This window comes from Sphaerodactylus townsendi, linkage group LG06 (genome assembly GCF_021028975.2).
Source record: "Sphaerodactylus townsendi isolate TG3544 linkage group LG06, MPM_Stown_v2.3, whole genome shotgun sequence".
Classification (NCBI taxonomy): Eukaryota; Metazoa; Chordata; class Lepidosauria; order Squamata; family Sphaerodactylidae; genus Sphaerodactylus; species Sphaerodactylus townsendi.
In genome coordinates this window covers 21653166-21665485 of record NC_059430.1, presented here as the reverse complement: position 1 = coordinate 21665485, position 12320 = coordinate 21653166, and the positions used below count along the sequence as shown (strand labels likewise).

At 45.5% G+C, this 12320-nt stretch overlaps 1 protein-coding gene across 1 annotated transcript in view; it reads left to right on the top strand.

The window, feature by feature from the left end:
• PTPRO (protein tyrosine phosphatase receptor type O) overlaps nt 1–12320 on the top strand; it is a 194712-nt gene that overhangs the window by 114277 nt on the left and 68115 nt on the right. The window contains 4 exon segments of the mRNA XM_048501507.1: nt 2834–2995; nt 7391–7593; nt 10555–10616; nt 11537–11684. Of these exon segments, the coding sequence (XP_048357464.1) occupies nt 2834–2995; nt 7391–7593; nt 10555–10616; nt 11537–11684 (575 nt within the window).

Sequence of the window (12320 nt, the reverse complement as noted above, 5' to 3'; positions counted from 1 at the left end):
CCCCCATACACAAACAAACATCATTTCCCCACTTCACCCCCACAGATGCTATTTGCTGAGGTAAAAATAATAAGCAGGTATCTGTATTGTGTTTTCTCCCTAACAAATCTAATGGCAGCTCAGGAGGGAGATAGGATTTTTTATTTGGGAAAAAAACGTGAAGGGTTCCTTCTGCCCCAGTTCTATCACCTCCCCTTGACACTTTTTTACCATTAAAATAATTTTTGGGATCTTCTCTCATATATTCCCCACAGTAATGTGGCTATCAGACAGCTGCGATTATTATTGTTGTTGTTTAATATCACAGCTGCCAGTAGTTTTAGCTGGCTGTTGGCCTGTCGTTACAATTCAAGCCTCGCACCAAGGCCTAGGACGTTGTAATGGGTCAGCATAGTATTCATGCAGATCCTAGCAGGGTTGCCTTTTGAATCTGACAGATGTTGAATTTGTTGATTTGAAGATGTTTCAAGTGCCGCCCTAGTGTTTTCGGAATGGCGCCCAGGGTGCCAATTACTACTAGTTTGTGCCATAGTTGCTGAATCTTGATCTTCAAATCATGATATGTAGTGACCTCCTTGTGTTCTTCTTCATCGACCCTGATGTCACCAGGTATTGCTATGTTGATGAAGGCCACTTCCTTGTCCTCACTAAATCATTGTTGTCATCATTGTCATCATCATCATAGAATGGGTTGCTTATTGCTGCTGTGGCATCCAGAACAACGCAGCCTAATTGCATTTTTTTTTTAAAAAGTGGAATCCCATACATCTATTGTCGGGCAGGAAAGAACATAGCCCCTTCCAAGTGGGCACAAATTCGTGGATTGGAGAACCAGAACGGAGTGTGGTTAAAGTGGTGCGCTCTCTCTCTCCCTCAGTCCAATCTACCTCACAGGTGGTTGTTGCTTTTAAGATAAAATGGAGGAGCATGAATAATGTTGTAAACTGCTTTGAGCTTCAGTTTGGAAAAAAAGGGTGTTATAAAGATGATGATGGTGATGATGATGATGATGATGATGATGATGATGATGATGATGAGTACTCAGCCCTATGTGTGATGGAGAAGAGCAGCAGTGGCGTAGGAGGTTAAGAGCTCGTGTATCTAATCTGGAGGAACCGGTTTTGATTCTCCGCTCTGCCACCTGAGCTGTGGAGGCTTCTCTGGGGAATTCAGATTCGCCTGTACACTCCCACACACGCCAGCTGGGTGACCTTGGGCTAGTCACAGCTTCTAGGAGCTCTCTCAGCCCCACTCACCTCACAGGGTGTTTGTTGTGAGGGGGGAAGGGCAAGGAGATTGTAAGCCCCTTTGAGTCTCCTGCAGGAGAGAAAGGGGGGGGATATAAATCCAAACTCCTCCTCCTCCTCCTCCTCCTCCTCCTCCTCCTCCTCTTCTTCTTCTTCTTCTTCTTCTTCTTCTTCTTCTTCTTCTTCTTCTTCTTCTTCTTCTTCTTCTTCTTCTTCTTCTTCTTCTTCTTCTTCTTCTTCTTCTCTCCTCACCAACAGAGTATTAGTTTCCTTCCTGGGTCACCAGCTATCTCTGTGTTGGCTTAATGTCTCAGCACGGTCAGATCTTAAACGCCTGGCTTCGCTGTGCCCTTTGGATTCCTGAATTTCATCCAGATCAGTCATGTGATCTGAGTAAACAAGCAAAGGGTTTCGCCCCATGTGGACATTATTATTATTATTATTATTATTTTATTCGATTTTTATACCGCCCCCTCCCCGGGGGGCTCTGGGCGTTGTACAGCATTTAAAACAGTGTAATTAAATAACATTTAAAAGCAGCGATAAAACTCCCAATACATTCACAAATTAAAACCCATTAAGTGACTGGGTAGACTTCTAGAGGCATTGCCCACAGGATGGGTCAGGGAAGGGAAACCATACTTCTTGCTCTTTTCTCCACTACACCAATGGTCCAGTATCCACCAGGCTGGCTTGTGTTAACAAATAGCTTAGGAAAAATAAGCCCATCAGGCTGCTTGGCTGGTGAAGAGAAACTGGTTTCCTGGGCTGCTTCTGCCCTCTACAGTAGCCCCCATTCCAGCTGTCTTTCCATGCTATTGCAATGAGCATTTCTCCACCACCCTTCAAACTTCTTGGATTCTGATCAGCAGAGAAGAACAAGGAACTGGTACTAAGGAGAGACTTCCCTTTTTTCTGTCTCTTGAATAGAAAGCCAGATGTTGATGTGGGGGGGGAGGGAAGAATGTGGGCAGATGGAGAAAGGGCTGAAAGGATGTTGGGATGGGGTTCTTCAAGTGGAGCTGTAGCAGGTTGTGAATTAGTAGCTGCGATTTGTGAAGTGTGTGTAAAGGGTGGAGACTGGCACAGAGAGAGAGAAAGAGCAGATTCAAAGAAGTCCTCGTGCAGATGGTAGTAGCAGCTGTCAGAACCATTCGCTATTGCGGTCATCAAAGACTTCGCGTCCCATGGCATCTTGTTTGCAGGTTCTATCACAAGGAAAGTCTCAGAAAAATATCACTAGCTTATGCCTCCTGACTGGTTTCTAGGTCATGTAATCTGTACATTCAAAATAATATTTGCTAGATATCCTCTTTTTTTTGACTTAGTAACATATTTTCAAAGCAAAAGGTCTCTCCTTTATGTCTAGTACCAAATGAAGAAATTTGTTCTATGGTTTTTAATTCCTTGACACTTGTCCGCCGGTTCCAACTATTCATAATTATCTGCATCGTAACGAGACAATAAAACTACCTGTAATAATTCACCTCTGTAGGCTTACAATAGTATTACTGTTAAGGTACTGGGTGTAAATTCTGCACACAGAAACTTCTCCTGTTCCAGTAAACTCTTCTCTCTTGATTTAGAGAACTTCACAGAATTTCTGACAGTGGGTGAGGATATTCATGAATTCGTGGCTGAGTTGAAAGAACCAGGGAAATATACAGTGTCCGTTACAACGTTTAGCTCTTCTGGCTCATGTGAAATTCGAGAAAGCCAATCTGCCAAAACACTAAGTTTTTACATTAGTAAGTACAAGTGGGAACCCACGAGGACCCTCAAGTGAACTCACTTCTTCGCTGCTTCTATGATGTTAATGTTTTTTAGCCTTACAGTGTATGGTTTGGGGGTTTCTTTCACATGTCACCTTTTTTTCTGCAAACCTCAGCCTTCCCCCAAATTTGTAAAAAAAACCCAAACCCCGAATCTATACATGGCCTCTTGTGCAGATTTTTTTTCATCCACATTCTGAGGCCATTGTTCAGAATTAGATATAATGATGTGTGTGGTCATGTCGTCGTTGATATCTGTAGACGTATGAAGAGCAAATATTTGAATTAATATATACTGAATGAAAGGAGGAAATTGACTCTGGTGGGTTTTCTGGGCTGTGTGCCAGGACGTTCACAGAGAGAAACACATCTTACCGTGACGTGCCTCGAAAGATGCCAGCCGTAGATTCAGGTGAAACATTAGGATCTAAAACGGCCATAGAGTTGATTCTGGCTGTGAAAGCCTTCGACATTACAGCAAAAGGAGGAAAAATTCCCTTAGCTGAACCCACGTAGCTGCTTTATCCTGACTCAGACCATCTAGCTCAATATTGTCTAATCCAACTGACAACATCTCCCCAAGGTTTCAGAAAGCATCTGCTACTGGAAATACCTTTAACTGAAGCCAGTGAAATCTTCTTATTTTATTTATTTATTTATTTTTGAGGCTTCTATACCGCCCCATCCCCGAAGGGCTCTGGGCGGTGTACAGCAGATAAAAGTAACAATATAAATTAATTAAAACATTAAAAGGCAGCAATAAAACCAGAGAGTAATTCTAACAATTAAACAGTGAGCATCAAGGAGATGAAAATATGGATGGCGTCCAATATCCCAATTTTAAGATTCCCTCCCCCCCGCCCAAAAGGGAGGCTTGATGGTCTCGTTAGATGACAGATGGCCCAGACGTCAGGGCCAAACAAGAGCCAAACTAGGGCCAAACTAGGGGGGGCACCACTATCAGCGTACATACAAAGCTTCTCAGTCACTAAGGCCATGACCCTCTTGCTAACTAGATATGAAGCTATCTTAAGAACATAAGAACTAGCCTGCTGGATCAGACCAGAGTCCATCTAGTCCAGCATTCTGCTACTCGCGGTGGCCCACCAATATCTTCTATTAAGTCAGATCATTGGTCTGTCAAGATCAGTATTGTCCACTATGACTGCCATCAAGTTATTTCCAACTCATGGTGGCCCTATGAATCAGTGTCCTCCAAAATGTCCTATCGTTAACATCCTTGCTCAGGTCTTCCAAACTGAGGGCCAAGACTTCCTTTATAGAGTCAATCCACCTCATGTTGGGTCTTCCTCTTTTCCTGCTGCCAACAACCTTTCAGCAGTGGCGTAGTGGTTAAGAGCAGGTGTACTGTAATCTGGAGGAACCGGGTTTGATTCCCTGCTCTGTCGTTTGAGCTGTAGAGGCTTATGCACTCCAACACACCACTGTGCACTCCAACACACGCCAGCTGGGTGACCTTGGGCTAGTCACAGTTCTTCTGAGCTCTCTCAGCCCCACCTACCTCACAGAGTGTTTGTTGGGGGGGGGAGGGAAAGGACATTGTCAGCCCCTTTGAGTCTCTTTACAGGAGAGAAAGGGGGATATAAATCCAACTCTTCTTCAACTTCTTTCCAAGCATTATTGTCTTCTCTCGTGACTCATGTCTTCTCAAAATGTGACCAAAGTACAACAGTCTCAGTTTAGTCATTTTAGCTTCTGGGGACATTTCAAGTTTGATTTGATCTAAAACCCACTTATGTGATTTTTAGTGATCCACAGTATCCGTAACACTCTCTCCCAAATCACATTTCAAAGGAATCTACTTTCTTCCTGTCAGCTTTCTTCATGACATGAAAGATCTCTGCCCAAGGCACTAACAATCCACTGCCAACTGGAGTAGACAGTAGTAGTCTTGATGGTCAGACTCAGTGTAAAGCAAATTCTTGTATTGTCGAAGGCTTTCACGGCCGGAATCACTTGGGTGCTGTGTGGTTTCCAGGCTGTATGGCCGTGTTCTAGCAGCATTCTCTCCTGACGTTTCGCCTGCATCTGTGGATGCAGATCCTCTGAAGATGCCAGCCACAGATGCAGGCGAAACGTCAGGAGAGAATGCTGCTAGAACACGGCCATACAGCCCAGAAACCACACAGCACCCAAACAAATTCTTGTGTTTGTGAGGTAGAGAAGTCAAATGATGGTTTCCAATCTCTCTCCTCTTCAGCCTATTTCCTCTCTTCGGTACGGGGAAGATCATTCCAGGGAGCAACTGGATACGTTATCTTAATGTAATTCTGCTCCTCAGAGGAAGGAATGAGATAAACTATTATTCACACTTATACAGCTTCTCTGATGAACATAAGCCGTTGAGACACGTGTTTGTAAATGAATATGGTTAAATGTCAAACTTGCAAACATAAATGCTTCTCCACTTGTTCGTAGGGTTAATCGGTCACAGCTATGTGGTACTACCACTAGAGTGCTACCAAAGGGGCCATGGGCTACCTGCTCTTCCAATATGTACAGTCATCTTTTTGTGTGAACAAGGCAGCTCTTCGTATATATTGAAACTGTACATATATGGAAAATCCATATCTTGCCCTATTCACAATGGAATTGTCAACACACCTGAAGAAAAATGTCTTATTAACAGAGGCTTATTGGGATGTTATTAACCAAGTGATGTTTACGTTTATGACATGAAAAGATTCAGCTACTTGTTTTCACACATGACGCTTCTGTTAAAGGGACAGCACATTGTTCTCCAGATCCGTTGGTTACCCTGTATACCAGAAATAGTAACCATCCAAGTATCAAGATGTCATAGTCCCTCTGTACACCCCATTGGTCCAACTGCATTTGGAGTACAGCGTGAAGTTCTGGGAGCTTTACGTCAAAAAGTATGTGGACAGAATGAAGCAGATAGAGAGGAGAGCGATGAGGAAGATCAAGGGCCTAGATGCAGTGGTGGTGAACCTTCGGCACTCCAGATGTTATGGACTACAATTCCCATCAGCCCCTGCCAATTGGCCATGCTGGTAGGGGCTGATGGGAATTGTAGTCCATAACATCTGGAGTGCCAAAGGTTCGCCACCACGGGGAGACCAAGCCCTATGGGGAAAGGCTAAGGGACTTGGGAATGTCTAGTCTAGAAAACAGGAGATTGAGAGAGGTCATGATTAAGTATTTCAAGAGCTGTCACGTAGAGGAGGGCAGGCAGCTGGCAGCAGAGGCTAGGACAGGAGTCTGCAACCTGTGGCTCTCCAGATGTTCATAGACTACAAATCCCATCAGCTCCTGCCAGCAAGGGAATTGTAGTCCATGAACATCTGGAGGGCCACAGGTTGCAGACCTCTGGGCTAGGACTTGCAATAGCAGGTATAAATTATGGATAAAAAGGTACCAGCTGGAAATCAGAAAAAAAAAGTTTTTTTAATGTAAGAATAGTTCAGAAGTAGAATTGGTTGCCTAAGGAGGTGGTGAGCTCCCCTCCCCTGGCAGTCTTCAAGCAACTGGCTGGATTATTACTTTATGCTGATCTTGCCTTCTGGGGGGGTTTAGATTAGATTAGATATTTAATTTGTATACTGCCCTCCCCCGGAGGGCTCAGGGCAGTGCACAACATAGTGAATAACAGTAACATAATAATACAGTAGAACTAACGAAGTTACAGTACCAATTGCACTAGCCCCACAGTTGACCAACAGTTCAATAAATACTAAACAATTCTATATCGGGCTAACAAACCAGTAACAGGGTAATGAATTTATAACTACATCAGCAAACGTCGACATAATATTTCATAGCAACAACAGCATGATAATAGCATAGCCCAATAGCATAACATTCCATAACAACATAACAACAATACAATAGCAAGGTCAATATAATGTCCTAACAACAAATATTGCAGCAACCTAAATCCACAATAAACATCATTTCACAACAGAGGCACTAGCTCAGTGGTTCTCAACCTTCCTAATGCCACGGCCCCTTAATACAGTCCCTCACGCTGTGGTGACCCCCAACCCTAACATTTATCCATTTTACAGATGGAGAACACTGATGCAGAGAGTCTTAGGCGACCCCTGGGAAAGGGTCGTTCGACTCCCAAAGGGGTCGCAACCCACAGGTTGAGAACCGCTGCACTAGATGGCCTTCCAACTCTATGATTCTATGATGCTAGTCCTACTGGCAGAACTGCATGTAATACATTCCCACTGAGAAGCTCCCATGACCTGTGGTTGGGACTGTGGAAAAGGATTAGTCTGCGGTGTGTACGTTGTTTAGAAAAGGCAAATGTGAGAAACGGCCCTCTACAAGCATGACCTGCCCCGTGGTGTTGACTTCCCTCTGCTTCTGATGGTATTTTAGGTCCAACAGGAGAATGGATAGAAGAGTTGACCGAGAAGCCTCAGAACGTCATGGTCACGGTGTTGAGTCCCACCACCGCCTCGTTGTCCTGGAGCTCTTCACAGGAGACCAGCGGCAGCAACCACACAATTGTCTCCGTTGTGTCCTTGACGTGCCAGAAACAGAAAGAGAGCCAGAGACTGGAGAAGCATTATTGCACGGAGGTAAGAGACAAAAAAAATGTTCTCTCTTTTATTGTTGACTGGGGGAAAAAACAGACTTAAAGGAGGCTGGCGGCAGCTGCAGTAACAAGGCCAGACTTCACACAACGGGGGCTGTATTTCGACGCACTTCAGCCTGTCGGCCCCTAGAAAACGGAGTGCGGAAATTTCAGCAAACACTGTGGAGCTTTCTTGCGTCTAGGCAGAGAAGTGCCTTTTGCTGCTCTGTCTGGGCTTTTCTAACGCCCCCATTAAGCAAAAGTGATGACCTTTCAGCTGCAGGAAAACGCTAACAATCTGGTTTCCCTCTCCACACGAAGAGCAAGGTGAGTACAGCAGAGATGCAGACGCTTTTGAGTGCGACTGTAAACTGTGTATGCAGCGTGGGGTGGAGAAGGAGCTGTAAGAACCCAGAATGTGTAGGGAAAAGATCCTGTCGGGGCCCACTGAGCTGGGGGTTTAGCTCAGTCCAGAGGTTCTTTGCAGCCAACTGGCTGAAAATGTTGGACAGCTCCAACTGTCCCAAATGTCATTGGGTTGGGCAGCAAGCACTCGCGCTCCTTCTCCAGCCTTTGCGACACGTATTACTTTTCACCGTTGCTGGGGTGAAATGCAAGCAGTTAACTTGGTTGAAAACCTGCAGTTCCTAAGTCTGCGCAGTACAAATGCCGTGATTCGGCTTCACGGAAAAGCACCCCGGCTGGACCCACATACTTCTGGTCCGTTGCGCCATTTCGTATTACTGGCACCTGTTTACATATATTCTTTGTTGCTGCTCATGCATTATCGGTAATCACATGCTGGATTAACATTCTCTGCCTGTGTAGCGTACTCTGAACATACACCTAATTTGGACTCCTTCTATACTGGATGAAAAGTGATGGTGTATTTGCAATGGATGGTAATAATCAGGAAAATTACTGCTCGGATTGGGATGTGAAACTCTCTGGATTTTTTGCGAGGGTGGGAGGGGAACTCTTGTCAGTCAGTCAGACCTAAGAACACACTGATATCCTACCTGTTCTCAGCCCCTATCTAGCCAGGATGGTGTAATAGTTAAGAGGAGTGCACTCTAATAGGGAGAACCCAGTTTGATTCCCCACTACTGCACATGAAGCCTGCTGGGTGACCTTGGGCCTGTCACCGTTCTTTTTGAACTTTCACAGTCCCAACTGCCTTACTAGGTATCTGATGTGGAGAGGGGAAAGGAAGCAGCTTTAAGGCTCTTTAAAAGTAGAGAAAAGTGGGGTATAAAAACCAGCTCTTCTTCTTCTCGAATCTCCAACTTAATATTTTTTCCTCTAGTATTTCGCGCTTCCGATTTTTCGCTGCCTGTAATGTCTCAGTAGATCCCGCAGCGTACCTGCCGCTGACTCTTCACTGTTCTGGTGTTCTTTGTGGCCGAGGAATTTCGAGGCAGGGCAGGTACGCTTTATGCCCCAAATGCCTGGCTTGAGCGGCCGGTGCTTCTCCATTTTGCACCGCGGGCTCTTCTTCGCGATATGTGCTATCATGCCGATGCAGCATCGACCTCTGCTTCCCTCATTCTGATTGGCTGAATCTCCCCCCTTCCCCCCACTCACTTTCACTATTTTAGTTTTCAGTGACTCTGAATACAAAACAAGCACTGAGAATCGGTGCCCTCTCCCCCACCATTTAAAATCCTTGCATGTGTGACGGAATTAACTGTCCTCCGCCCCCCCATCTAAAATCTAAATCTAAAATTCTTGCGTGTGCAAGAGAATCGACGCCCTCCTGTTTCCCGGCGCCTGCACACGCCGCAATACTGTCCAAGGTTGCTACCCTCCCTTTATTTCGCGCTCAATTGCAAGGGTAGTGGAGGTCACCTCATCTTCGGACTCATCCTACTTCAGTGGTTGTGGCCAGAGTGGAAAGGTGGGGGAAATGGCCCCAGTTCTGCTATGAAGGAGTTTTGCATGGCTGCAGAAGCCTCCGGAGCAACAAAGGGGCATTTTAAAAGAACCTCAACATTGCGGTTCAGGAAATTCGTGGAGCAAAGCCAATGCCATGGGGGGGGGGGCTCTGGGGCAAAAATGTGGCAGCCATGCAGCAGCACTGGGCGCCCTGAAGAACTCCTGATTGCACTGGGGCATTCCCTATGGCAACAGAGGAGCAATTTCGACGTGAAAAACCAGCCCACTTAGGATCAGGAAAGCCGTTTTACAATTAAAATTGATAGTCGCGACTCCTTCGCCCTCATCTCTCATCAAGAACCCTAATAAATGTATAAATGATCTATAGCTACCGTAAAATGCATGCCGATATAAATGAGATAGAGCAGGTGCCTGGATTCTTTTCGAAATAATCCGGTTCCCAGTGGGCCATGTCCACCCTCTTGCTTCAGTGCAAGACGTGGGGAAGCTGGGCATATCTCTCATTAGTGGCATGTTCTGTGCCAACACTACTGCTGGCACAGTGCAGAGACTGGCATAACAGTGGTGCTTGTCCCCAATTCAAATCGCCATGGTCAGTTACATTTTTAGGTCACTGCGAGGGTGCAACTCATCTGCAGGTTTGTGCTGCTGCCAGTACAAATTTAGGTCCCGAGACGAGACTTGCAAGGCAAACATAACAGAGCTCTCCCCTGCCTTGCACTTTTGTGTCTGGTGTTTATATCCTCTGGGGGATTGGAACATTTAAATAAGATTCAGGGCATCAAACCCTTTACAGCTCGCCATCATCCTACATTAGTGCTTTGTTATTCGCTTCGGTTCTCCTTCCTCAAGGGGTGATAATTAAAAGCGCGCGGTACTAAGCGACCAAACTGCGGAGGATTTTTTTCTTCCAGCGTCTTTCCGTCCTTTTAGTTAATTTCCAGCGTAATGGTGTGAAATGACATGTTACCGTGAAAATTTTCAAGCTATTTCGGCGAATGAAAGCGAAGTACCGAATATTTTGAAGAAGAAATTTAGTTTTCTTTATTCCTATTTTCTTTACTCTCAGCGAGTCTCCGTAATGCTTTATGAAACTCTCATCCCTTTCCTCCCGCAACCATCGTGGTTCCGGTGAGGTAGGTAGCCGAGAAAGCTCTGAGAGAGTTCATGACGTTTCCTCCAAGGGTCACCCAGCAGGAATGTAGGAGTGGGGAAACAAATCTAGTTACCCAGATAAGAGTCTGCCATTTTCCGGGAGGAAGCCTGAATTTGAACCCTTTGAAGTTCTTCTCCAGATCAGAGTTTATCGCTCTTAAATCAGTGCATGATTCATGTTTGGCTCCCGTATGCGCGATACACGACAGTTTTTTATTGCCGTCCCGGTCCTTCTGATGCAAAACCCGGTATTGCCGTTTTCGGACTTCTTGGCGGGTTTCCTCTGGTGGATTCTATGTGATGCAAAACGTTATCCACATTGCTACTAAGGATATTTAACTGGAAATGCCAAAGACTGAATTCAAGATAGAATGGCCCTTTGCCAGGTGAAGGCAGGGGAACTCCTGCCCCCTGCCATCATTGCTCTGGCAAGCACAGGGTCCTGCAACGAGGGGGGCTTTAGAATGGTGTCCGACGATCGCTTAATATCATTTCCACAAATTGGAAAATGATGTCCCCTGCTGTTGGATGCTTCCATTTGGCTTCTGCTTAGAATTCTAACCTTACCACAGAGTTCTAAGCTGGTCCCTAGAGCATCTGGAGACATTACTTCCATCTACACTGCTGTTGGGATGCTGTTATGGTGGGTCCAAGGAAATTCCTGAACCTGGGACTCTTCTATGCCGGAAGTTTCACTTCCGGAAATCCTTTCGTCCCGGGTCAGATTTTCTAGGGACACTTGCATTCTGTGTAAATAGGTCCACATTTTTAAAAAATGACACACATCCTTTTTGTGTTTATGAAAGCTAACAGACTTCTAATTTTTGGTTTATAGTGCCCATCATCATCATCAGACTGGCGATCTAACTCTTTACTCTTTCAGTCTCCAAATCAAGGTCCTTTCGAAGCTGGAACAGGCCGTATCTTGGTGTCTTCCGGAAGTACATTGTAGAAATGTTTTATTTCAACCCCTCAACGATGACCTCGGAGTGGATGACGTATTTCATTTAAATAGCAGCTTTACTGTCTCTTCAACCTCGGGCCGCGTAAAGTGTCATTTCTTAGTGTCAGCTGTTTCAAGCCGCTGCCATGACAGAAACATATGAAGAAGCATCTTTCCAGTGTCTCTGAATGTCTAAAAATAAACTTGTTTGGAAGAACAGCAGGAAACAAGGGCCCCTCGGTGTCCAGTGAAGTACCTGCATCCATGGGACCTGGCTTCGAATGCAGTCGCCGATCAGCCCCTAACCTTCTGACGTAACTGGTAGGAGCGGCAGCTTTGGGCCTGAAAATACTGACGGTATGGGGGTGGCGACTGAGAGTGGTTTCCCGAGCAGAGGTAATTCCACCAGTACAATGTTAGCGTGTGGTTCACCTGCAGCATGGTGTAGTATAATGGTCAAGAGCAGGTAGACAATCAGTTTGATTCCCCACTCTTTTCCAATTCCAGCTGGTGGAGGCTTGGCCTGCGGTGGAACGTATTATGCTTCCCGCACAAGACTTCTATATATCTGTTGGGTGATTCCTTGGGGCCGTAGTCTCAGTTCCCTTCTCAGAATCCCCCTCAGCCCCACCTCTACCTCTAGAAGAAAATGGTCTGTTGTGGGGGAGAGGAAGGGATAGAGCCAGCGTTTGTAAGCTACCCCGGAAATTACAGGAGAGAAAAGTGGGATATAAATT